General features: G+C 42.9%; 1 protein-coding gene across 4 annotated transcripts; it reads right to left on the bottom strand.

Moving 5' to 3' along the window:
* Window positions 1-670: 670 nt before the first annotated feature.
* phactr4b (phosphatase and actin regulator 4b) lies at window positions 671-25,255 on the bottom strand. 4 transcript variants are annotated; one of them, XM_080896696.1, is made up of 16 exons: window positions 25,163-25,255; window positions 18,286-18,400; window positions 17,984-18,028; window positions 13,120-13,290; window positions 11,943-12,023; window positions 10,680-11,183; window positions 9,049-9,372; window positions 6,692-6,823; window positions 5,143-5,668; window positions 4,524-4,825; window positions 4,206-4,404; window positions 3,969-4,024; window positions 3,640-3,701; window positions 3,414-3,551; window positions 3,137-3,213; window positions 672-2,203 (listed from the first exon to the last, which is right to left on the bottom strand). In XM_080896696.1, exons 3-16 carry the CDS (start codon window positions 17,994-17,996, stop codon window positions 2,188-2,190), a joined length of 2,601 nt encoding a protein of 866 aa, XP_080752822.1. In that variant the 5' UTR covers window positions 17,997-18,028; window positions 18,286-18,400; window positions 25,163-25,255; the 3' UTR covers window positions 672-2,187. The 4 variants fall into 4 exon arrangements, with proteins under 4 accessions (XP_080752820.1, XP_080752822.1, XP_080752821.1 ...); XM_080896695.1 differs by lacking the exon at window positions 25,163-25,255 and adding an exon at window positions 24,983-25,156; XM_080896694.1 differs by lacking the exons at window positions 17,984-18,028; window positions 18,286-18,400; window positions 25,163-25,255 and adding an exon at window positions 16,460-16,710 and having other exon boundaries at window positions 671-2,203.
* Window positions 25,256-26,876: the final 1,621 nt, after the last annotated feature.

Below are 26,876 nucleotides of genomic sequence, written 5' to 3'. Positions count from 1 at the left end.
ACTGCTGTAGTAAATGAAAGAAATCTATTAGCACAAACAAATAAACAAGTAAAATTACAGAAAAGGTTCTGGCAGCTAACTGTCCAGACTTTTCAGTAATTACAAAATTGAAAGATGTTGGTAATTCACACAAGATTAGTTTTTCATTGTTCTAATTATTTACTTATTTTTACTGTGGGCCCATTGTAAAAATAAATGACTATAGTCCATATGAAAAAGCAGGAACTTTTGATTATTTATCTATGGCTTAATTACTCCCATATGGGAGATTTTATCAGTAGGAAAACCTGTAAAATTTCTAAAAATATAGTTAAAAGTTTAAAATCTATTCCCTCCTTCACATATTCCAAAACTACCATCAAGTGGCCCAGATTGGAGTCTTTGCGGGAACAAATCTGGCCCCCAGGGCTCATGTTTGACACCTCCACCCTTTGGTGTCACCTTATCCAATAATCTAAAATATAACCTATTACTTAAAATACATTTTAAATTACACTAAAGGCCTTTAAACCAGCAATTAAACAAAAAATCAAAAAATCAAAAGACAGTGCAAAAACTTAAATCGCCACCAGGTGTTGCTGCAAACCCACTGTTTCTTTAGGCGTTCCAGCTTAGACAAAAGACTCAACCTGAACAGTCATTGGGTCTACTGGACCTCAGTTGCAGAGTTGTTTCACAAGAAGGTTCGAGGAATTGCAAGATTTTTAATTAGATCCAGACTATTTACAATTAAAAAGAAGACTGTCAGCTCATACAACTCCACATTCAATTAAAAATGAACTCAGATTTACAGAAAGGTGCACTTTCATATTCCCATTCTTGTAGCATTTAATCATAAACTCATGTTCTGCTTAAAAAAATAGCAACCTATAATACTTTTATATTTAAAATTTCTTTTCAAATAAAAGGAAGACAAGATATACAGAAGCATCAGATAAACCTATATCAACTTACACACACAGCACTGAGAACCCTGTAAGCTACTGGCCAGACAAGACAAGGTAAAACACTTCTGCAGTTTCAAAAAGTTCCAGCCAAACTGAGTTTCTGTTGACCGATTATGCGTTTTCAGGTGTGGTTTTTTTCTTTTTTTTGTGATAAATCCCTGATCTACACTTGAAGCAACTTACATTTAACTCTTAGTTTAGACACTATCGTAACGACCTTATTTAAAATGGCTACAGAATGTATTGCATGTTCAATCTTTAAAGGGAAGTACAAAAACTTACAAAAGAAAAAAGTATAAATGAAGAGAGATTATCCAGACGCGGTGGCACTGGATTTTGTAATGGCTCATGCAGTGGGTTGCAGAAATCAGTGATATGAAAACCAGTATTGGGTGTGTTGGCACGCATTAAAACACCAACAGCCTCCTGACCTTTTTCTATAGCTATTAAAAGGCCGACTCACATCACAACCACAAACACAGGCAAGCCAAATAATAATAATAATAATAATCATAATAATAAAGAAGGCTCAAAGAAAAGCTGTCACTACCCTTGTGATCAAAATTGTAATAGAAAATATTTTGTGCATTACAGAATATTTTGCAATGAGATCTCTTCCAGTTTCACTCTAACGTATCACAGCAGCAGTCTGTAGAGTGGATAACAAACACACGATATCCCAGAGATGTCCAGTTCTAAAACAGAATATTTAAGTCTTCAGCCAACTCCTGACCGTTTGTGTCTATTATTACTGTGTGAAGTGTTATAGGTCATCATTATTGTTACCATTTTTATTCTACGTTATTACATTAGCAAAGATGAGTTAGCTTTTCCATATACAGTAAAGAAGAAGAAGAAAAAAGAAAAAGGCAACACAGGACGAGGCCGCATTAAAGGTTGTAACTATATCCGAGTCCCTGAGGGGCACCACACAACAGCAGAGTGAGAGTAAGCCCTGTAGGTCCTTTGCCACTTCTCCACTTTATTGGCACGTGGTTCCCCCTGCCGTCTGGGAGAAATACTGCATCTGGTCTCCACCCACCAACACCTCGGTTCAGTGAAAGCAATGTAGTGAGAGGGCGATGGAGGACAAGCAAGAAGCATTCTCGTGTGGAGTCGGTTCCAGGCTTTCCCTGATAACAGTACATTCAAGAGGCGCAAAAGGGCGATCTGTCTGCATAGGGAGCAGCTGCTTCTTTGCCGGAGATCTTAAGTGCTTCTTTATCCGGAAGCAGGGATGTTAAGGCCGATGGAACCTAAAGAAACAAACAGCTCTCATGAGGCAAGATCACACCTTTGTAATCCTTAAGCTTTTAATGTACCTTATATTGCTATTTAAGGTACAGATTTTGCTCTAAAAGTCTTCTTCTGCCCGTTGTTAGTGCTGGATTCTGCCATTCAACCAGGCATGCACAAGAAAGATGACTACATGGATGTTTACTGGTCACAACTCTATTAATGTAGTAGCAGATCACCACTGCTGCTAATTCATATTTAAAGTGTTTAGGTGCAAGCAACACAAGATGGCTTTAAGTGTAAAGCAATCACAGGACACAGTGCATGTGTAGCTAAGGCAGCCGATGTCTACAGACTAAAATAAGTGACATCCTGAAGGTCGTTAACAATTGAAGGAGTATGAAATAAACAGTGTTGACACAGTAGCAAGGTAACAAGCTCCTTTGGCTAAAACCTGCTGTTGGGGGGCAGATGTCTTCAGGATGAGCGCCAAGGTTGGCTGCAAATGGCAGGAAGTGTTCAAAGATGCATCACTCTCAAGTGTGCATTACATATTTCATTGTTTCCCTGACACAACCAGGAGAAATAAATAACAACAAAAACAAAACTGTGTGGTGTTTGCATGGCTTCCCTGTGCTCCAGGTACCCGTCTTCCTCCCAAAGGCCTAGGTTTTGGGTGGTCATGCATGTTAGCTTAATGGGTGATTCTAAATTGGCCGTAGATGTGAACGCGAGTGTGAGAGGTTCATCTGTCTCTCCTTTAGCTCTGCGATGGACTCATGAGCTGTCCAGAGTGTTATAAACCAGTTTCTCGGTTTATAACAGCTGAGATAGACTCCGTACCCCACCAATATGAAGTAGTGGTGTAGAAAAACAAATCAGCAAAACACAGTACCTCACTCATTTGACCAAAGCAATCAATCAGCCAGTCAAGTTTCAACTAAAAGGTCTACCTTGTGTAAATTCTGCTCTCTTCATGAACCTCCATTTCAGTGCTCTTATAATCATTGAGCTCCTTCCGGATGGCCGCCTAGACAAAACAGCAATTTGGTTAAACATGAACTCAGAAAGAAAACGAGACAATATACTGCTAAAAATTACATTAACCTAAAGGAGTTGCACATGTTTAACATTTAAAATCATATGTTTGTAACACTGTCTTGGACATTTTGTAAAGTGCTGTATCAGAAAGCGGGTGTGCCGATAAAGCCTTTATATGCAGCTGATTACCTTGTCGGCAGGAGTGAGCTTAGTCCACGGCTTGTCTGCTCTTCTATCGTAGTCCTGGGCATCTGTGACTTCCACATACTCGTGGAATCGCAAGATTTTTCTTGCCTGTAGTTCTGCAACCGTGGGTCTTTGACTCAGCTACAATAAAGATGTTTTTTTTATGTCAGTTTAATATCAGGTAAATACATGGTTTAACACTGGGATGTTTGCCGGCGTGCTGCTTCACCTTTCTGGTCAGCCGTCGCTTGATCTCTCGAACTTCGGCTTGTCTGTCAGCCTGATTTTTAGCTGAGGGGAGAACAAAGATGGGAGAAAGAATAGAAGAGCCAAATTTAGACTTTGGCATAAAAGGCTTGGTTTGATGGCAGGTTTAAAAGCAATTTCTAAAATTAGATATGTGCTTGTTGTTGACAGATGTGAAATGTACTTTGTTGACAAATGCTGAGGCAAAAGCATCAGACGAAAGAATGAGGAGGGGTTTTGCTAAAACCCAGAAACAAAGGAGTCCAAACAAGTCAAGGATCATGAACAAAGACAGAGAGAGTTAATACTAACGCTGGAGGATGTTTCTTTGCTCGAGTTCCTCAGCAGTGGGTCTCTGACTTAGTCGCCTGAAATAAAAAAAAAGAAAAGAAAAAAGAAAAATGGAGTCCTATTTTTACACATTTACTTCACTTGGACATTCAGGTAATAAGCAGGTCAAGGATCTTTTAAAAATTGGTCTAATTTCTTCAGGAAATGCAGTTTCACTGCTGTCATTTTAAACAATACAATGATACCGCTCATCTTTACCTCGTGAGTGCAGTGCCGATTTGTGTGCGAATGGCTTCCCACTGCTCTCTGCTCTGCCAGGTGAGGCCGGTCTGTCCTGGAGGGTGGTCATCTCGGCTGCTTCTCTCCTGCGTAAACCTATCCCTGTCGGGAGCAGAGGGACGGCTGCTCAGCTTCAGAGCCAGGGTGTCCTTTCTCTTCACCCTGCTGGCCAGTGCGCCTGGATAAAAGCCAAGCGGAGAGATGCAGTAAGCTGAGAAGGAGCAGCAACACTGCACAGGTTTACAAAGAGTCCAGAAAAGCCACTAAATGACCTCCGAATCAGTTTGTTATGCTTACTCATCGGGGGCTCATCCTCCTCATCTTCTTCTGAGTCTTCATCTTTATGAGGCACAGGACCATCTGAATCACTGTCCTCCCCGTGCATGTCGTGTTCGCCTTCCTCATCCTCATCCTCCTCATCTTCTTCCTCGTCGTCGTCATTGCCGTTTCCCCGTGGGATCACACAAATGCCAGCGTCACCGACCAAGCACCGGCGACTCCTTGGCTCCAGCTCTGGCTGTGGAATCTCCCCATCATACTCCTCCTCTTCCTCATCATCTTCTTCCTCTTCTTCTTCCTCTGAGTAGTCATCCTCAGATCTAACAGGAAAAAAATACATGCATATAAAACATTTTTTCTGGTTTTTTTGGGCTAATCCTGAAGACGTGTTTTTCAATGAATTTAACTGAAATATGTCCCTCCAGCTATATCTGACTTTACAATGATGAAGACTGGACTTTTTTTCAGCTTGAAATGGATATACAAGTAAGTCCAAAGTGTACACAGCTTAGAAAATGGATGAAAAAGATCCGAAAGCTACATGCAAAGACAGATCACGTGCAGACTCCATACTTCTTCACCATGTACTGTCTTTGTATACACTGATTCATAGACTTTTCTGTGCAGAGAAACTTACAGTTTTAGTGGTTGAATGCTGACAGGCAGAGGGCGACCTCCTCCTTGGTACTCTAGAGGTGTTTCGAAAAGCAGTGTGTGTGCCCGCTGCGACCCATCTGGATGTGGCTGAGCCGGGCCGGGACTGGACAGGGCTCGCTGGATCATGATGTGCAGCGGTACGGGAGCCGGGCGCTGGGGAGACTCATTGGTCGGGCTCGGTGGGTCGAAAAGCATTGGTATGGGTTGGGGGAGCGGATGGGGGTAGGAGTGCTGATGGTGGAGGTGGTGGGTCTGTATGTGTTGGCGGGGTGGAGAAGGTGGTATGTGAGTCGGCAGGGGAGGGGACGGAGGAGGGGGAGGCAGCTGGAAGCCCAAGGGGAGGCTGCTGTGTTCCTCCAGAGAAAGTGGTGAGGGGATGATGGGATGGCTTGAAGCAGAGTCCTCTGTGTTGCGTTTGGTGACTGGGGTGGTCCTCTTAGGAGGCATCGGAGGAGAGGGTTTGGCCGGAACAAGGCTAGCGCCCCCTGTTGCTTGGGTGAAGTCACCTGCAAAACGAAAAAGAGCTAATCCAACCATAACTGCTAAAGAAAAACAGCTACAGCTTAGGCGTGTGAGTGATTTGCTAGCAAGTGCTTTACTTTTGAATCTAGTTTGTCACTGTGACGCAAGTGCACAAGCATCAGTCACACATGTATAACATACCCGGTATGACAGAAGACACACGAATGCTGGGATTACATGTCTGACTGAGCATTACTGCATCCGTACAGCAAGTTGGTTCACATGACGGCCATGAACGCACACTTTGCTCTAAAAGACCAGTGTGCAGCGAGTGCTCCAGGTCACAGAGACAAAAAAGATGCATCCATGCTCTTCACAGCCAGACTAACCCCGCACCGACACTTTTTCTATTAGCGTAGTAAAGCTCCTGAAGCTCCTAAACAAAAAGCTCAAATGCAAACCTTCCAGTTTTGCATGCACATTTGCATATTTGCTATTTGGCTCTTAAGACTTCAGAGGACAGCTTTAAGGCAACATTTCTGTTAAAAGCAGACATAATAAGTGAACAGTGCTGACAGACTTACAACATGCAGTAACCTACACTGTAATGGACTTCCTCTCTATAATAAGTCGAGCCCTTATGTTAGAAACATTTTGCCTTTTTATTCTTCGACCCATTCAGTCATCCATTCAAGTCCACCCATCCATCCCATTTGAGTGAGAGCTGAGTGGATTAGAGACATAAAATTCATTTGATGCATAGCAGAACACAGCTGGAACCCGCTAAAGGCCCTCCCTTATTCAGAGGCAAAATACACTCAACTGCACTCACACAGAAGTTGTCTCCTGCATACAGTAAGCACACTCATTATCAGCTTGTTATATGCATGCGGCTCTTATATACCAGGTCCAAAGCAATGAAGGCCGGTGAACAAGTTAAAGGCTTTTCAGAAGACATATGTTGGCAGCAGGAAAGGATGCGACATGATGAAGTGTGCAGACTCTGAAGAGGGCATTCCAGAAATTGGCACCCCAGCCAAAGAAATACCAGGGGGGCATCCTTTTACCTGAGCGCAGGCCTCCAGCCCGCCGGCACAGGTAGACAGGCAGGGACAGGTAGACATCATAGTCGCACTCTCGCTTCCAGCAGGACCAGTAGAGTGGAAGCTGAGCGTTTTCTCCCCCCTGCAGGGCGGAGACTAACAGGGACGAGATGGAGGCCTTCAGCTTGTATGTTTAATGAATGCAGCTACTTTCTGGTGTCGTGTTGTTGATTTCATAAGTTACGGCTGTGGTCAGAAGTTTACATCCACTCATCGTGGGCATGAATTTCATAGTAATTCTGGGCATTTAATGATTGATTTGAACTGTTTCAACTTTTCTTTTTCCAGGGTGGAATGATTGTGCAGCAAACATCTTTAATGAGTTAAAAAAAAAAGAATTTGGTGCACACAATTTAAATTATTTTGGGTTTCCTCTAATCCACACAGAGTCACGGATCTGACTTTTAAGTGTAGTCTACAGATTTTCCTGACTGAGGTCGGGTCTTTGGAAAGGCCATTCGAGAAGCTTAATGTTATCCTGCTTTATCCATCCCAAAACCAGTTTTGTTGTGTGTTGGGATCATTGTCTTGTTGGAATTTCAACCATCTAGCTGCTGATTTGAGGTTGAAGAAGTTGAAGAATTTAGAGGTAGTCATTCTTCTTCATTATTCCATCCACTTTATGCGATGTACCAGTACCCCTGACAGCAAAACAGCCCCAGAGCATGATGCTACCAACACCATGCTCGACAGTACCATGTTCCTAGGTCTTGTCTGACTACAAAACATTTGTCTAGAAGGAATTTGGTTTGTCCATGTGGGCAGCTGAAAATTTCAGTCGAGCTTCAAGGTGTCGGTTTTTTCTTTGTCGATATCCTCTCAGTCCAGTAAAACCAGTTTACCGTCATTCATATCATATTCGGTCACCTTTCTCACTCAACATGTGTTAATAGACCTCTCTGCTGAGTCATACCTTTTATTAATCTCTGGCTGTCTTCCACAGCATGTCTTTATCCTGTCTTCCTTCTCTCACCCCAACCGGTCACAGCAGATGGCCCCGCCCCTCCTGAGCTGGAGGTTTCTTCCTATTAAAAGGGAGTTTTTCCTTCCCACTGTCGCCAAAGTGCTTGCTCATAGGGGGGGGTCACATGATTGTTGGGGTTTTTTCTCTGTATGTATTATTGTAGGGTCTACCTTACAATACAAAGAGCCTTGAGGCAACTGTTGTTGCGATTTGGCACTATATAAATAAAATTGAATTGAATTGAATTTCATATTGACAGTTTCGGTCTTTTTCCAAAACTTGGCAAAGTAGTTACATATCCATATAACATGATCTTATGTAAGTAAAGTGTCTGGTTGAGGTGTAACTTGCTGAGGAACATTTATCCCAACATTAGTGGGGGTGAGTGTATATATTTGAGCCTGTATGTATACTTCTGATCGAGTGGATCGAGAAAACCCAGAATAAAATCAAACTTGTGCCCCAAATTCGTGTTTTTAAAGTCATTACACACGTACGCTCTACGATCATTCCACCCTGGATGATCATGACGATGCCAGTGATGAGCGGATGCAATCTTTTGAACACAACTGTATATAAACAGAGTTGCACTATGAGGGAATGGTACTGTTTCCCGAAGCGATAATCACTAAACAAACACATAGGTAAGAACATGATTACTATCCTTGTAACTGTAACAGTATCCGCTTCACGGTGTGTTTTATTAACACCTTTTGTCTCAGTTGTTCTTTGTCCATAAACTTGGCCACAAAGCAAAGAAGCCTCCTGGCTTTTAAAATACAGTCACTTCATAGTAAACTGTCAACAAGTGTACTGAGAAATTAGATTTCGAGGAGTTCTCTGTAGTGTAAATGTTAACCTGAAACTAGTTTAAGTTCCTAACTGACTCATTTTGTATTCTATTTGTGTCAAGAACAACAATTAGTATAATAAACTGATGACAAATGGGGCATTTTTGTAATCCCCCCCTCCCCCCCTACTGGGAATTAAAACACGATCCCAGATGAGGCAAAACCACAGAACCGCTACACTGTATCTGTGGAAGCAGTGGCCCACAGCCACAGGAGTCCTTGTTATCCTCATAGCGTAAAATGCTGGAATACGTTTCTGCTACAATAATCCAGGCTTAATAAGTAATTAACTGGGGAAAAGCAGCTCGTGCTGTTAAGATAGTATCGTATACAGGATGTTGTGCTGAAGAGTTTACCATCAGTAGTGCACTGACGCATAAATGTACATACTGTATACGCCAGCTGGAAAACTACACGCTAACTGAGCAGGGGTTGGATTGTTGATGTATGCTTCCTGTCCCTGCAACATCTGTTAACCTAAGAAGCTACTGTTAGTAAAAGCTTACCCAGCATGGCCGCGTTGCCCCTGTTCACAGGCTTGGGTGGAGGCAGAGGGGGCTGCTTGGCGGGCTGAGAAGTGGGGGTAAGGGCAGCGGCCGAAGACTGCTGAGTGTTGGAACACGCAGAAGACACCGATCGAACAGGTTTGGACGTCACACCCGACGGAGAAGAGAACTGGCTCGTGGGGTGGTTGGATGGAGTTCGAGGTGGACACTCGCTGCCAGGTTCAGGGGTGGAGCTCACCAGCCATTTTGGAGGCATGATCACCTGTTTGGGTGGCAGAGGTTCACGTAGGGTGTCCAGGTCAGGAGCAAAATGGCTGTCTGATTCTAAAAAAAAAAGGAAAAAGCAGCTAACCATATAGTTTTATATCATAACATGTAATTCTGCTTATATAATTTTAAAAGTTACAGCACGTCAACTGAGACTGATAAACTTAAGCAATACATGATTGGTTTTCAGCTGCAGTGCATATACTGTATTCTATTTATGCATGATCATAAGAAATACACTTCAGTGAATTAGCAAAATCTCACCAAATATCCCAGTGGATTGCTATAAATGTTTCAGCTCAGAGACTCAGCGATGAGCCACTTTTCTACAGCTCTAAGCACTCCAAGCACTCTCTGTGATAGCACTTGTTTGAGAATGGCATTATCTAGGGATCAGCTGTGAAGATAAACAGAGTAGGCGGCTGCAATTACCACCAAAAAAAACCAACCTCCATCTGCCCACCCCACTATACCCGCGAGCCGGCCCCCACGCTGTTCCCACCGCTGCGCCCACGCCATTCCTGCCGCTCTCAGGTTCGGGGCTATTTATTTACAGAAGTGTTATCAGTGTGATGCCATGTAAATCAAAGAGGAACTAATCCAGGGGAAAGCAGGAAGTCAGACTGAAGAACAGAGAGAGAGGAAGCAGGAGATGTGATAAAGATAGAAATGCGAGTGGGAGAGGTAAAAAAAAGTAGCATCATAAAAAAGAAAAAAACAAGGTAAGATGAAAAGAAGAGCAGAGCAATGACACATGAAGGAAAGTGGACAAAATTTTCTTTCTTCTTTGCTGCAATGACGTGCTATAGTGTTTGCATACTTTTCAACTCCTAGCATGTTTACACATTGGCACAGAATAACCTGTCACGTGAGCGATAACCACACAGCTGAGATCTAAAAACAGAGCTAAACACCATTATTTTTGAACAAATTCTATTTTTCTGGGAAATCAATTAGCTGTGGCACTTTACCAATTATCACTGAGCTCACTGTGCTAGCCTTAAAGGGCAATAATGAGTATAGCGATCGCGCCACATTAATTAGGAGAGGAGAAGAGAGGACGAGCTATTCCCTCATGTTCCTGAATAAGAAGCATAGCTGGAGCAGGCCTCCCGGGAGCTGACAGGAGCCCGTCTATATCTGGGAGGACAGCATATAAGCAGAAAAGTGACAGCAAAAGGGAGGGGATAAGGTACCCAAGAATCACCGACTTTTCGAATATGAAGGAGGTTAAGGTGTAAAAGGTGTGCACTTCATCGGTTATGGCCTTACACTGACAACAGCAGTGCTGCTATGATTGCAACTTGTAAAAATTGGTGGAAAAATTCAAATTGCAGGGAGGACAACTACTGGAAGTGACTCACCTCTCCGGGCCCTCCCCTCCTCAGCAGATGCATGCCGAGGGAGTGTAGGCTTCCAGTCTCCTTCTGCAGGCCGACTCCTCCTGCCGTCCTCGGATGGGGCCTTCTGCAGTCCTGGCCTCTTTTGCCCGTCGTCAGGGTGAAGCCTGCCACCATGTCTGCTCTCTTCCATTTGTCCGTGAATGTGGCCCTGCCAGGCCATATTAGACTTCCACTCGCCCTCCCCTTGCGCCCGTGCCCCAATCCCTGCGCTTCTCCGTCCTTCGTCATGCAGTCCTGTTCCCCTGGAGCCCAAAGCTCCACGGCGGTCTCCATCTGAGGGAGAACAACGGCCCCTTCGGTCATCTGGCTGGGCGAGCCATGCAGGGTTCATCCTAAAATCTGAATCTGAGGGGAGTTGGCCCTGGTTGCATGGGCTCCTGACACCACTGATGACTCCTCCTCCTCCAACAGGCAGAGTGTGGCCATTCTTTACATACGACTGCTTCACATTTTGTGCTTCTCCATCTAAAAAGATTGGTCAAAAACACTTGGTGAATACTCAAATAAATACATTAGAAGACTGAATGATATTCTGAGCTACTGAGAAAGTGCGGAAGGACATTACATGCTAAATTGATACATCTTTTAAAGTTTTACATACTGGTAGTGCTGTGTTCAATATTCTACAATTAACCTGATGCATGGCAAGATAACTGATAACTATCCAACTGAGCCATAACACTGTTAAACATACTTTTTGCTGCTTATTTCTTCTTTAAATCTGGATTTCAGATACAGTGAGGGGTGATTTTTGGGGAGATTTTAAAGACTACAAAATCAATACAGAAACTGTTCAAAAATAATTGCTATTTGCAGTTTTCTTTCCCACAGTAATAAAATGTGCCCTTAACTCAAGCCCCATGGACAGTCAGTGTTTGCCGTGATGAAGAAGCTGCTGTAGATTTAATAAATGGGCTCCTGCAACAGCGGGACCAGCAGAACGTTTGCACACCCCCCCTTTCTAAGCTATTTTGCTGCAAGGCACAATTTGTTCCACTTTTCCTCAGCTCTGGAGAGTGGCAAGTAATTTTAAACAGACATCGCATTACTTTGAGAAACAGCAAGGTGAAAGCAGTTTTTTCTCAAATTTGTTTTTCTAAATTTGTCTCAGGCACCTGCTGCATGGGAAGACAGCATGGGCGTTATTGCCTCGGGGCTGCTGCTGTCAGACGCAGACAAAGCTTTGCAAAGATATCACATTTTGAATCACACAAGTCCCCTCACCACTGTCCGGGACCTCCTTCAGCACCCCCTGTTCTATAAGCTCCTGTCGGGTGCGCCTTGTCGACATCTGCCTCTCTAGTTCTGTCAAGAGCAAAAGGAAATGACATTTTATAGACCATTTTTTCACCAAGATATTTATGATTTAAAATTTTCACTGTGATCTCATGCACCAGAAGCAATATATATAGATATATATATGTTGTGCTAATTCGAGTCACTGAACTGGACCTCTTCACCATGCTTTCTGGTTGTAAGTTTCCCATATTATTCAGTAACACTTAGAATCAGTTAGCAAGTATCTTTATATATAACATACTGTATATAACATGTGGGTGTGGCTTCTAGGCCTGAAAAGTGAAGCCAATTCAGAAGTGTCTTAAATCAGTATACTTTTAATGACCAGCAAGGGCAACTCTACTGGTTGCAGAAAGAAGTCAGATTGTACAAAAGTACATAGTACTCTACAAAAGGATAAACACCCTGTAACTGTCAAGTTTCTGCGATACTTTGCTCTCGGTTTTTCGTACAGATGCAGCGGTCTCTTATCACGTCCGGCATCAAACCATCGAGGAGACAGCCAAAAGTCTAGAACTTCAGTAACCAGCAGGTGTCACAGTAAAAACATCCATCTTTCATATACAGTCTATGGACACGACTTTCCTGTCCTGCAGGTTTTAGATGTGTCCTTGATCCAACACAGCTGATTCAAATGGCTAAATGACCTCCTCAATATGTCTTGAAGTTCTCCAGAGGCCTGGGAATGAACTAATCATTTGATTCAGGTGTGTTGACACAGGGTGAGATCTAAAACCTGCAGAACAACGGCACTCGAGGCCAGGAGTTGCCTAAACCTGCATTAGATGATATGTTAGAACTCCACCCTCTAAATGTTCACAGATGGCATGTGCCACACTGCTAAAGAGACGATTAATTAGCCAAAAAGGACGCTTCAAAACGCAAGGGCACCATGATATACACGTCATCTCTTAACGAGACATCTTGTATTCATCTTATTGTATTATGTGCACTGAAAATAGCGAGAGACAAACTTGCTTGTAACATTTGGGCGGAAACATGTTCACAGAGGAATTTTAATGACATTTGAATACAACTGATACGGCCGCTGGGGTGAAAGGAGAGGTGGCATTCGCAAAGAGAACAAGTTTGCAGCACAAACCTTCAGAAGTTTCTTTGAACTTCTCGCTGCTTTTTTTCTTCCTCCACTTCCACGGCTTGAAGATCTTGCCAAGGGTCGAGAACTTGCCCTTGCGCTTCGGGGGAGGGGTGCTGTCCCCGGTGCTGCCTCCCTCTCCCACCATTGTGCTGTGGTGCTGCTCAGCTTCATCATCTAAAACAGAAAGCACAAATTTAAAACAAATACAATAGAACTTATAACATGAAATTATAGACACCCCACTCAGCAGCGGCGCTTTCTATTTTAACTGAGCTCATCTGCTGCTTTTTAACGAGGGCCAGGATCATTATGGCGGTTATTATCTTTAGCTGTTAGTTCTCGGGGGCCGAGCGTGCTTTGGCAGGGTGACGCTGAGAGCTCACGGACTCCTCCACGTATCCACAGCTAACAGGAGAAGCCTAACACTGGCTCTGAGCCAGGATTTCTCGCTGTCAAGTACTCACATTCCTTAACCGGATGGAGTCTAGTGCCTTATCAGCCTTTCAGCCCTCGCTGCTCCCATAGAGAAGAGGGGCACACACGAATGCAGACATAAGCAGCAGAAAAAGGTTGTCAGTCATTCTGCATACATATATAAAATATATACACATGTACACACCCACACATACAGGTAACAAGAAGCAAAAGCTCTTTAAAAACCACTAATTATCATTAGGTGTCACCAAGGCTTCAAGAACTCAACTAAAAAGCAATCTGCAGACATGGCTACATACTCTGGGTCACATGACTGACAGGCCAACTGACAGCGCGCTGAGCTTGGAGAGGCTTTCAAACAGGCTGCAGCTGCTGTATTCAGCAGACATAATATTTACCAGCAGAGAGAGAACAGAGTCCGATGTAAAACATCCAGTCTCGGGCTCACACAGGATGTCTTGGCGACAGTAATGCCCTGCAGTCTGATTCCCACAACAATATGCTCTCACACAATACTGATGTGGCTTACTTAGCAGTCCAGGGAACACTAAAACAACAAAACGTTATTCCTGGATAGAAACTTTTTCTTTATTTGAGACACACACACACACACTGATACGCATACATCAGTATCAGCTAGCTGCAGTCCAGCACCCCTGGAGCTGGCAGGGTTTCAGTATCTTGCTAAGTGACACTACAGAAAGGCGAATGGTTGCTGACACAAGATTCAAACCCATTTTTTGCAGCTGAAGGACAGGCACATTAACTCCACACTGCTGGCGGTGTAAAATTTGAGTTGAGTGTTTACACAGACCTCAGAAGCCTGACAGACTGTAAACCTCGGATAGGAAAACAGTTTTAATCACAATACTTCAACTTCATACCCTACTGTGAGTTTAAAAATGGCATTTTTGACAAGTAGTTAAAAAGCAGACACTAATCTACCTTGAAGAGGGGTGCTAAGTGTCCAGCTTGCATGGTGGTGGGACTTAAAACAGCACGCCATGAGGACGCAAGGAGCATTCAGCAACCAAAAATCTACTGTCCTGTGTATATGCCAGCATCAAATCACAGATGACGAAAACGCAGGAGACCAAGTTGCAGAGAGTTGACGGAAACTACAGCAGAGAGTCCGGAGTCGAGAGACATGTCCACGCTGTGGAAATCCAGCTTATCTCTGCGAGGTAGAAATCTGAGGACTCAGACCAGCTGCCATAACATCCAGATTAAGCATTGCTTAAGGCAGCTTCTCCGCGATCCAGAACTGAGGTTCTCACACACAGCAGACCGTTCTGTCAGAGACGCCTCTGCCACAGTGGCTCAGCTGAAGCCAGTGAAGCAGGATAAGAGCTGGCTGTGCCAGGCCTGCACACTCCAAAGCACTGCAGAGATGACGATGGCAGAGGACTCAGCCCATGCAGCAGGCATCTATTTGAAAGCTACGACTGACCATATCCTCAGCGGTCTTTTCCGTTAGCCAGTGAAGCTCGATTATAAAAGGTGCCAATCCACTAGTACAAAAAAAAAGTCCTCAAAAAAGAAACAAGTACAGAAGACCCAAATCAGCTGTCACGTTCAAGAGAGCTTGTAGATCCACTCCAAATTATTCTTCACAGATACAGAGAAAAACTCTCCAACATGCCATTGTTTCAGCTGTAGTGTGAAGAGGTCTGGCATGTTGTGACACTATAGCTGAGTGTGACTGTGGGTTTTGAAATTGGAGTAGAGGGTAAAAAAAGGGCTACAAAGAGAGAAAAAGTACAGACATAATGTGGCGGGCTGGGATGGGGGGGCTGGAAACGCAGTCACAGAATCAGGGTGGAGTGCCGTTTCCTCCCAGAGAACAAAGGCAGCCTCTTCCCCTCATATTCAATAACATAGTCCACTGTACAGCTCATGGAAACACTATGCTCGAAGGTACAACAGGGAAACTAATGAATGATGATATATAAAAAAATAGCTCCATTCATAACAGAGCTACATTCTTAATAGTGTTACTCTAATGAGAAAGTCTGCCCAGATAAGCCACAGCAGACAGGAAACACGAGAGTGTGTGACTGTGCTGGTGTCTTCCTATGACATAGCCATATCCAGAAGGCACACCTACTACTCCCCCATGCAACTGGCCAGATTTCCCTCTAACCTCATGATTCACTGAGTCATGGCAGGCTGGTCAGGTGAGCATGTGGGTAAAGGAGATTGTTGCTGTAAAGGAGCATGCTATCCCGATCGCTAACACAAAAACCAAAAGTCCAGGCGGATAAATATTAGGAAATACCTCCAACCTCGGTGTAACAGTTACCTTTGTCAGGGCCGATTATGACATTTAATCCACTTACGAGCGCTGACTGTTTCCTGCGAAAAAACGTGTTCCCTAACATTTTCAACAATTTAAGATCCAGTAGAAATAAATGTCATTACATGACACTGTAATATGAGTAACGTTTTACTGCTGTACATATCTTTTTACTCACTACTTGCATAAAATGCACGATCATATAACATCGTGCGGCGCTTAGAAACTTGGAATAATTGGTGCGGTACAAAATTATGTAAAACCTCTGAGCCAGACAACATATGCAATCTGATGTTCCTGTGCAGTGTAACATAAGAAAATAAGTGCACAAGTCATGCATGAGTGTGTTAAAAACACTGTAGAGAATTAGCCACATGATCCCAGTGATTTAGCATTCCTTGTGGTGGTAAACATGAATGAGGGGCAGAATTAGGAGGGAGGCTACGCAACATTTGTGCAAAGTTTATTACACAATCACCAATCCTCAGCTCTGCTCTATCCTCTATCCTTGAAAACTAGTAAACGAGAAAATAGTTTCATGTTGTTGATGTTAGCGATGGAGGAAACCACAGCTGTGTAAAGTACACCAAGAATGTAAGCCCAGAAACTCACCACTGCGGCTATGTTGTTGTTGTTGTGGGTCCTGAGCTGAGATCTCCACACGGAGGCTCTGTCCCATGATCCAGCCCCCGAGGGGCCCCTACCTGTCCTGCACCTTTAAGTGTGCGCCTTACACGATACAGATCAACTCCTTCACCTGCCGTGCTTCTTCTGCGACAAAGTCCCCGTATGCCCTAAGATCTTTTATGCTTCTCTGTGTCTGTCATCTAGCCGCCTTCTGTGCCTTTTCTTCAATCCTTCCCCCATCCCTCCTTCGCACAATATCCTCAGACCTCCCCTCCCTCCCTCCTGGAGTTGGACTCCCCCTTCCTTGCTGACCCTCCCTCCTTGGCTCATAGCACAGGTCAGCATTCACTGAAAGATGCCTACCATTCCAGGGAAAAGACACGTTTTGTTTTCAATACGGCGCGTGTTGTAGTATGCGGTGCAGTGCGTGTACTCAGTAATATCCGTACAATGTAAAATATTCCTTTATAGTGAATTAAAAAGAGTTAACCAACACAGAAGACACTAGACCTGAAGCTGCAGATCTCAGACCACAACACACAAGATATAGTTATATATACACAACTATAATGCAACTATAGTAATGTAATTTCAATCAGTACCCTTGACCAGTAGAAATGCTTTGCAAGATCAGATGCATTACTGTTTCTAAGGAAAGGTCCAGTATGCTCTCATCGCCATCAACAGAATGACACTGACCAGGTTGAGTGGACAGTTTGATCAGAGAAATAAACATTGCACTTTCTATACAGGGTTTGCACGCTAACATTAGCTGACTCCTGCTCAGTAACCTAATGTTAGTGCAGGGTGTTTATCATGCTGCTCGCCTCCTTTAATGTCTCCAGGCACCATTTTATACACTTTTTTAACTCCCTTATATCACATTTTAAAAAGACTTGGAAGGATTAGCATGACTTTGAAATATGTTTGCCAAGAAGCACAGTCTTGTATCAGGCTTGAAAATAGAGAGGAGAGGCAAAGAAAAAGTGAGCACTTTCTGTAAATGAGAAGAAAAGCGGGAGTGGACCCCCTGAATTAGTGCTTTGATTTCGTTTGACGTTCGAGTGTCTTTAGAAGAAGAAAAAAATCTCATCTGAGCCTCAGAGGAATCCAGAGCACTGTGCTGTGTCATTATGCCTGGATAGATCAGAGCTTTGTGAGCATTTGGCTGCATCTCGAGCTGCTTCTAAAGATGGAGAGCTAGTGTGTTCGGCAGCGTTCCTTTTCTCTTCCTGTGCCCCACATAAAGCCACCACGCCGGGCTGGCTTCCAGCGAGAACTGAGCCAATCCGCATGACTCCAGAACCTGTTGGCCTGACCTGGATAACAGACTGGGACAGGCTACTTCAGCAGGGAGGGAGACTAAGTCAGGTACGCACATATGTACATAAACATCCCCAGCCCTGTCTGACAAGAGTGTGCAATGAGTCATTCACGATGGGGGAATAAAGTGAAACACAGCATTAACACTGCATTTAAAAAAACCACAACGCGTAACTCGGTACTCACCACGATTTTCCATTACAGAGTTTGAGGCACACCAATCAACATCTCCTGAAAAACACAAGTTTAATACATGAGCAGACACATTCTCAGCTCTACATTTGTTTCATTTTATACCTTTATATAATTCATTTTATTCTGTTATTTCAATTTATAGTTTTTGATGCAATTTTTCCCTTTTATGTATTAGCTATAACATTTTAGATTGCCTTCAGATATAAAGCATATGATATATAAATAAAACTCCTGTGCATTGACTTCTGTATATTTAATTGGATTTGTGCAACTGCAAAAAGTCGTACACATACACTACACAAAGTCATGGGAGGGGTGTGGGTGGTCGGGGTTCTTGGCAACAGTACAGCAGTATTTTTTCAGGTCTCTAGCATGTTGACGATGCCACCTCCAACCATCCTATCCACTCTGAAAGAGAGAAAAACAAGGTCGATCACATCACAGTCTGACATACAACACACAACTAGGAGATCCACACTTCCCAGGAATTTTCCGATAAGACTGCGAAGAGAAACCGATTACACCTGGGCGTGAAAATACAGGCACACCGACTAAAAGTCACAACTAGACAAATAATACTCCATATCTCAGAGCTTGAACCTGTCCGGGAATAAATGTCCGGAAAAGATGTATCTATGAGTTTGGATGAAGCAAAAAAAGTAATTTCTAATACCAGACTGAATCTATTGTGTATTTGAAGGTGCGTGCTGTAGGAGAAAGAAAGCAGAAGGAAATACTACAAAGGCCTTTAGAAGCCCCTGTGTAACAAAAACTGATACAATTTGGTCAGACTTTACAGAGCTTAAAGCAGACTATAGCTCCAGTCCACTAAATCACAAAAGGTCTGATGCCACAGTTTGTATCCATTGATGTATACATGGTGACGGTAATGAGTAAATGGCTTTCTGGCATTCATTCAAATCAGAGTCGTGTGTAAAATGACACTTCAGTTATGTAACCGCTCATGGACAAGCTCACAAATAGCAATTTTATGTACTCAAAGTGGTGCACCGTCCATTCTTTGCAATAGAAAAGCTGGAAAACAGAAGCAAAATCACAACACAAAAGCTTTGATAATTAAGGCAGCAAAGAAAACCAAGCAGAAATATTTACTTTTGCAGTACTGACTGATTAACAAGTATAACTGCTGTATAATTAGAAGTAAAAATACATTGTCAACGATATAGTGTTGATGCACATCTAGCTAAGCTTTGTAGCACATTGAGTCAACACTATGTTTTTGGGAATCGTCCTTCATTTGGTCCATCTTCTGTCATGTTGCCTTCAAATACTAACACAAATGGTAAATGGCCTGTATTTATATAGCGCTTTACTAGTCCCTAAGGACCCCAAAGCGCTTTACATATCCAGTCATCCATCCACCCATTCACGCACACATTCACACACTGGTGATGGCAAGCTACATTGTAGCCACAGCCACCCTGGGGCGCACTGACAGAGGCGAGGCTGCCGGACACTGGCGCCAACACAAGACTGCAAAGACTTTACAACCACACTGGTTTGGACCAATCTACTGCAGTTTTAATCAAATGGATTAAATCAATCATACACATACTGGGTATATTATTTAAAGCAGCGGTCCCCAACCCCAGGGCCATGGTCTGCAAGTCATTTGGTACCGGGCCGCGAGAGTTGAAGCTCGTGTGTGAAATTTATGGTTTTCAGAGTTTTTATCATTAACTCGGTTTCCCTGGGTCTTTTCCCATGTTGTAGTTGTGTGTCTTATTTTGAAATAAATATTAACGCGTTACCATAGCAACCAGAGAGGATTAAGGGGCAGAGAGGAGGATGTTGTTGGCACATTTCAGGAGGGCGCTGCTAATAAAGTTACACAATTACACAGTGAATTTGCGCTTATCATTATATTTACAAAATACCACAGTTTTTGTCTTGGTCGTATCATTTTATTTTGTTGTATTTATCCGCGACACATTAAAGGCCGGTCCGTGAAAATATTGTCTGACATTAAAGCGGTCCGTGGCGCAAAAAAGGTTGCGGATCGCTGATCTAAAGTATGTAAACTGTCGGGAATTTTGGGGGGACCAGGTGTTGATGTCATGCACACTTTGCTTGAGATTTGTTTGCCATCTTGGACGTGTCATAATGACCAGTTGCTATGGAAAAATGTGCATTCGCCGACTGGTTGGCACTGGTTCCTGGAGGTTGCTGGCTCTCGCTGAATCAAATTACGATTGAAAAACTCTTCCTAGCGACTGCTTTGGTTTCAGGCAGACTTCCATGGTTGACTGCAGTTTTTCATGTTTGTCTGTAAACACTCGCTAACAACCATTTCCATGCAAACTCAGGGTGACTGCAGCAATATGCTAGCAACCAAAGCAAGCACAAGGAGGTTTTTGCCAACCAGAAAGGGAATACAGATTTTGTGTGACTGGGGATATAGTAACCACTTTCCTAGCATATGCCAACAACCTCCAAATTGGCTGACAAGTTAATTGTCACATGCTTAGTGGAATGATAATATCAAAGGGCTAGGTATAGATTAAAGCCTGTTGGTGAGATGAGACAGAATGAACTAAGGCAGAACTCCACCCTCTCAAATCTACTGTGTTGGTGGGTTTCTTAGTCATATACTGCAGGAATCATATACTTTCTTTGCACATGACAACATCTGAATGGTGGGGAATTATTTCATACATTTCTGACATTTCTAGAAAGTTATAAATAAAACAATATTACGAGTCTGTTATGGCATCTTTAAATCTCCTTCAGGTGACTATTGTTGTGATTTTGCACAATATTAATACAATTAAATTGAAATGATTTAAAGTTTCAGCTATAAAGAAAATAAGTTGTTATTTTCTAATTAATTCATTAGTTCTAGTCCCAGCTGAACCTGATTAATAATTCAAGACAGTGTGTTTGTTGATTGTTTAAATGGTTCAATGACAGAACAAGACATGCAAGCATGATTGTACAGCAGAGCGCAAATTAGACATTCTTAGCAATAAAATAGCTGAAATGCTATGGAAGCCACATCTTTTAGAGAAAATCAGGCACAAATGTTTTCTGCAGTGAGAAAACCACAAGCAATCTAATGTGAAAAAAACCAAACAAAAACGCTGGTTATAATTGTCAGTGTACGAAGTGGCCCAAACCCAGACCATAAAGTTTGGCTTTGGGCCACAAAATTCCTTCTTGCTCTTAAATACTACTGATGAGCCTCACTGCAAGGCAAAATTCTGGGTTTTAATGGCCTTCATATCATCTTACATTTGAGTAAATTAGGCAAACTGCAGCTTTATTGCCTTGAAATCTAATGGTTTTGCCAGTGAGGGATATATTAAGAGAAAGTGTGCTGGCTTTTGTTACCGGAGGCCCTTGACTAGATCATTAACATTATCACTGGCCAATGTCCTACCCTGAAGGTAAGCTCTGTCAGTCTAAGGAAGCTGTGATCGTATTGCAAAATAATCCAAATATCACATATATAAACGCAAACAGTTCACTACATATATAATTCTGGATATTCAGTTTGGAATTCTTCTCTATTTCTCCTCTAGGGCAATTTTCTGGCAGGTCAGAGGTCAGCTTCCCTTTCAAAAGAAGAAGTGTAAGTAACATCACTTGCACATCAAACAGGCCAAACAGCACTGCCTGAAAGCCTGAAATTACTGTAGCCTTCGTAGTGCAGCCATTCGCATACAGACTCACACAGACTGGATGAGAACCCTAACACCACTGAGACGAGGCAGATGCATTTGTGGTCAGAGATGAAATTTTTTACACTCCCGCCCAGTGCCACAGCCTTGGCTAGATGACTCAAAATAATCGAGCTGTGCGGTGAGTGTTCCACGGAAAGAGAAAATATCTCTAGGTCTTCAAAGTACGAGCGGATTAAAGGCAGGGGGTGGAAATTAAAATACTGGGACTTTTCCATATATATCTATACATATAAACAGGATTATTCGACTACACTTCACTTCAGGCTTTTCATAAATAAAGAACTGGCTTGAGGAGATACGTTCCACAGGAAAATATTGTTCTGTTTCACTTGCTGTTGTCACGCTCACAGCCAGTCACAGATAAAAAAAAAGGGATGTTCATGGCCTAGTTCCTTATTGAGTTGTTAACCCTGTACCTGCTTTTTGATTGTACAGAACAGATCGATATGAAAGTAATGTGTTTATCGAAACTATGCAGGACCTCTGAGTTTTAACCATGAAAGATACCTTCTCAGAGGCCCCTAACAGCTGCCATATATCGCTTCACACAGCTGGACAAGCAGATCGAAGAAAACGGGATGCACACAATCAATTAATGACACAAACTCTTAATTCGAGCTGACCTCTTCGGAGAGAAGAATACATAAAAAAGCCTAACTTACCTGCCCACTTTATCAATCACTATTCACAAACTACATCCCTGCATGGCCGATTATTTCAGCCTGGCTTCCAAATCCCAAATGCACCAACCAGGTATGTGAAAGTGACTGTTAAAGACCGCCTAGAGGTCCCGACTGTGTAATCTTCTGCGGAGTGCACACACCCTCACTGGCGCAGTCTACTAGTGTTGATTCAATTACGATGGGAGCGGAAACGGCAGCAGCTGGCTGAGTTATGCCATCTTTAAATAGCAGTCTGCTTCTCACTCCAGGGTTCTGGGCACAAAAAGCTGCCAAATCACTGGAAGAAAGTAATTAACTCCATGCTTAAGTCCTAACAAGGTAGACTCTAACAAACTGAACACAACGAGCAAATGTTTGAATACAAGTTATTATGTGCAGCAGGTAGGCTGAGCTGAGGCATACTTACAGGCCAATTCCAGTGAGGTATCAAAAAGAAATAAGGATTGTAAAACAGAACATGGCGATCGAACCCATGTTGCTGTGTCTACGCTTGGACCTTTCTGTAGCTGTCTGTCCCGGGCTGCACAGTTTCTACACCTCTTTCCGAAATGGATGGACGAGGGCGTCTGTTCCCAATCTGTGCTGGGAGAGCGTCATCAGAGCCTGCCCCAGAAAAGTGCCTCTCACCACAGGGACCAGTGCCCCACTTTTACAAGGAGCCCAAAAAGCTCCTCGCCTTTGCTAAACTTTTCTTCTGTAGTGTCCTTCCACCTGCGTGAAGGCTGCACTGCAGGGGAACCAAGCATAACTTAAGTGAAGTTATTTGATTATCGGCGACAAGCTCTGCCATGGCGCACATGCATGTTTACACACCGGAGCAGGCCGCCCACTTCTGCTCCCTGCCAGCGGATGCCCTGTGAACGAGGATTGATCTGAGACATTCAGCAAAGAGCTTTTAAGGAATGTGATGCTCAGACTAGTCTCATCTGCGCGGTTTAACCAAATGAATCAGGCACAGTCGACAGCTTAACCATTGTGGTTCTCCTCTTAATGGTCCATTAAAGAGGAGGCTTCCAGTGGGAAGTGGAAAGAGCCCGAACACAAGCCATGAGCTTCTTTTTTTCTGCAAGAGCACATTAACTTCAAGAGTTATTATGGTGGATGGAACCACAGGAAATGGATTTCATTGCATGTTTAAGGAGAGAAAACACCTGATGAGACCATTAGCCAAGTTTTATCGTGTGTCAGATTCAGTAGCTGCATTGAATGCATTGAAAAGAAATTGAGACAATAAAATAATAGCCTTATTATAAACACATTTTTATTCCTCTCCATCAGGAGGCTCTCTGAGATGGAAGTTTATCAGCCTGGTCTGGAGTAAAACTGAATAATTTACTTCACTCTCATTTCCTCATGGCAGTATAGCTTATAACGTCCTTGAAGAAGTATGCACTCTCCATAATAATGGGCTGCGATGAATCCGTATAAGAAAAGAAAAAATTACAATTAATATAAATTGCCCTGCCAGACTGCCATTTCTCCAATCACACTTTGATGTCAGACACATGCACATCTTTCATCGCTGCCCTAACAATCCATGTCCTAATTAGACCTACACGGACAGCGGATTTCTAATTGTATCGCCGAGATTAAACTGACTCTTACTTAACCGGTTTTCATTCCCGAGACAAAAATACAAAATTACCTGAGAGGTTGAATCGGGCAATGTCGTAAAAAAGCATGAAATTAAACAGCTGCTACTCCCCGGCACCAGGAGAGGAAAAACGGGAGCCCGTGCGAGAAGGCTCGCGGCACCGACCTGCCCTCTCTCTCCCCGCGAGCGGATCTCGCGCCAGTGGAGTCAAGATGCTGCTGAGTGAACGAGAGACCGGAGTCAAGTCAGCCACGCAGCGAAAACGGCGACTTCCGGTGTCACACCTCAAAATAAAAACTCTGCCGGTAGACACATTTTATGAAATAGAGTAAATAAACAAATAAACATAAATAGAGTGGGGTCTGTTATCCCCCGATTTGTCATTGTTCCTGACATTTCCGCCATGCTGTGATTTATCAAGCCTACAGATGCAGGCCCTGAGGCAATGTATTACCCTTTTAATTATTACTGTGAGCTGAAGATGGGCCTATAGGTGTTACACCCCACCATAAATGCATCATATGTCCTTAAAAGTAATCCATGTTTTTTTCTTTTTCTTTTGCACACCAGCACCAACACTTACACAGAGATAAGACAGCTATAGGGACAATCGTTTTGGCCATTTCTCTTTCTCAGTATATATAGTTTAGATGTAGCATATATGGCACAATATGACGCGGATAAATAACCGGTCTGCGGACCTTCCGACGACATTCATCGGCACACACCATGCACATCCTGATCATCCAGATCCTTTGTTGTGCACGGTCTCCTGAGCAGAGCATCAGCGGGGAAAATGGAGTTCCAGGGTGTGAAACAATTGCAGCAGGAGCAAAGATGTGTGCTGACCCTGTGGCACTCGCTTTGTGCAGAAACACAGCACTTTCACGCGCAGCATCGCACTGTGAACGTGCAAATCGCTTTCTGAAAACGGCTGCTTCGCACTGACCAACTTGAGAGCGCAACTTGCAGGTTATTGTCTGTGCAGACATCTCTGCAGCAAACTCACCGTGTTGTACTCGCTGCTCGGGAATCAGCAGCCCTACATCCCTCCTGACGAACGTCCCTCCTCCGCCGCCTCCTCTTTTGAAAGTACTTACAGCCGACTTAAAAATAGCAGCCCGGTCATTTCCTCACCTCACACTTTCCCCTTCTTCCAGTGCCCGGTCCAAACATTTTGCGCACTTACCGGAAACCATCCCGAGCTGCGCATCTCGGTACCGGTAGTCCTCAGTGGGAGCGACAGCGCCGCATTAGCCGTTGAGAATACGGCTTCTCTCTTTGTTGTGAAGACTTCAATACCCACCAGGCTTTGCAGTCCACAGCTCTGGGGTGGGAAGGGGGTGGAGGGGCATACCGTTATGTTGTCCAGCTTCACACTCTCAGGATGAAGACCCTCTCTTCCCTTCCTTAAAAATAACAAAATAATAAAGGCAGCCCTGACGTACAGATTGAGCCTGCTATCATTTTAACCCCCATATGACATTTTATTAAACACACACCCTGAGTTATAACGCTGTAAGAATGAGACTGATGCCGAAAATAAAATACAACCATTTAAACATTTAATAATAATAACAGTGACAACAACAACAACTATAATAATAATAATAATAATAATAATAAACTACATTAAGTTATTGATGGGATTGTTGTAAAGCAATAATCTCAGTGTATTATATGCTCTGTGAAATTCTGTATTGTTCTTGTTTTTCCAGTATCTCTTCATAGAGACCATTCTCACTAAATCGATTGGCTGCTTCCATTTTGGGGGCGCTTATGTTTGATGCTTTTTGAATTATTTGATGATTTGTCACAAAAAAATATCAAAAAATCTTCTTTAGTTGAGTAAATGGGAGGAGTAAAGCGGACCAATTAACCAACAGTGTGGGGAAAAAAATCTTCAAAATTTTACTCCCAAGTCATAAAAAAAGAAAACTAAAGAAAAGAGCATTCTTTAAACAATGTATTCCTCTGAGCTAACAGATGTATCCTTTTTATTCCTGCTCTTTTGGCCCCATAGTGAAAATTCAGAATCAACTTTACTTAACTCTGTTTCAGCAGTAATAAGGATATGAAATTACAGTCAATTCTCTACTGAAAACGGGGGACTGTGTATAAAATGATAGTAAATAAACACTTCATTCAAAATTCATGTCAAATTCCTTAAATAAAAGCTTAAAGTCTTCACTTTGCTCAAATATTGATTTTTTTGATCAGTTGTGAACAGAGTCCAGCAAATTATGGACCCAGCTGAATGGCAGTCTGACAGCAGCTGTTCAAACTCTGAAACAATGACGCCTGCATCATGCAGAGGAACTGGACACACTCTTTCAATTTCAAGGATTTATCAGAAAATTTTAAAAAAAGATGATTTAAAAGCTTGTAGATCCACCCTAAGCAGCAATAACCTGAAGTAACTGCAGAGTTGCTATTGTCTTTCCTCCTTGTTGATGACCAGTTAATGAAACATTTAACTAGAAGCACCTGGCTGCTACTTACCCTCTTAATTACTATGGGAGCAATAAGGGTACCCTTCATTTTCCACACACTGCTTTTCGGCTTAGTTGTTATAAAATAGATAATGATATGGTGCAACACATCACATTTACTTTCAACATCAGATTATTTTTTGTCCTGATAAGTAAAACCTTAGAATTGAAAGCAGCTATACTTTCTTTTTCACATGACTTCATACACATTTCGATATAAAACAGCAGGCATGTTGAGGGATGAAAAAAGTTCTGGGAATGGGAACATTTTCTTCCAGTATTGAAAAATGGCCGTTACACCTTATTCTAGTTTCTCAGGCATCTGGGGAAGTCCTGTTCTCTGACTGCAATTTTACCACAGACCTCAAACTACACAAAGAGAATAAACATAAATTTCTGCTCATGGAGAAG

This window comes from Rhamphochromis sp. 'chilingali', assembly GCF_963969265.1.
Source record: "Rhamphochromis sp. 'chilingali' genome assembly, chromosome: 11".
Classification (NCBI taxonomy): domain Eukaryota; kingdom Metazoa; phylum Chordata; class Actinopteri; order Cichliformes; family Cichlidae; genus Rhamphochromis; species Rhamphochromis sp. 'chilingali'.
This window is presented reverse-complemented; position numbering and strand designations above follow the sequence as displayed.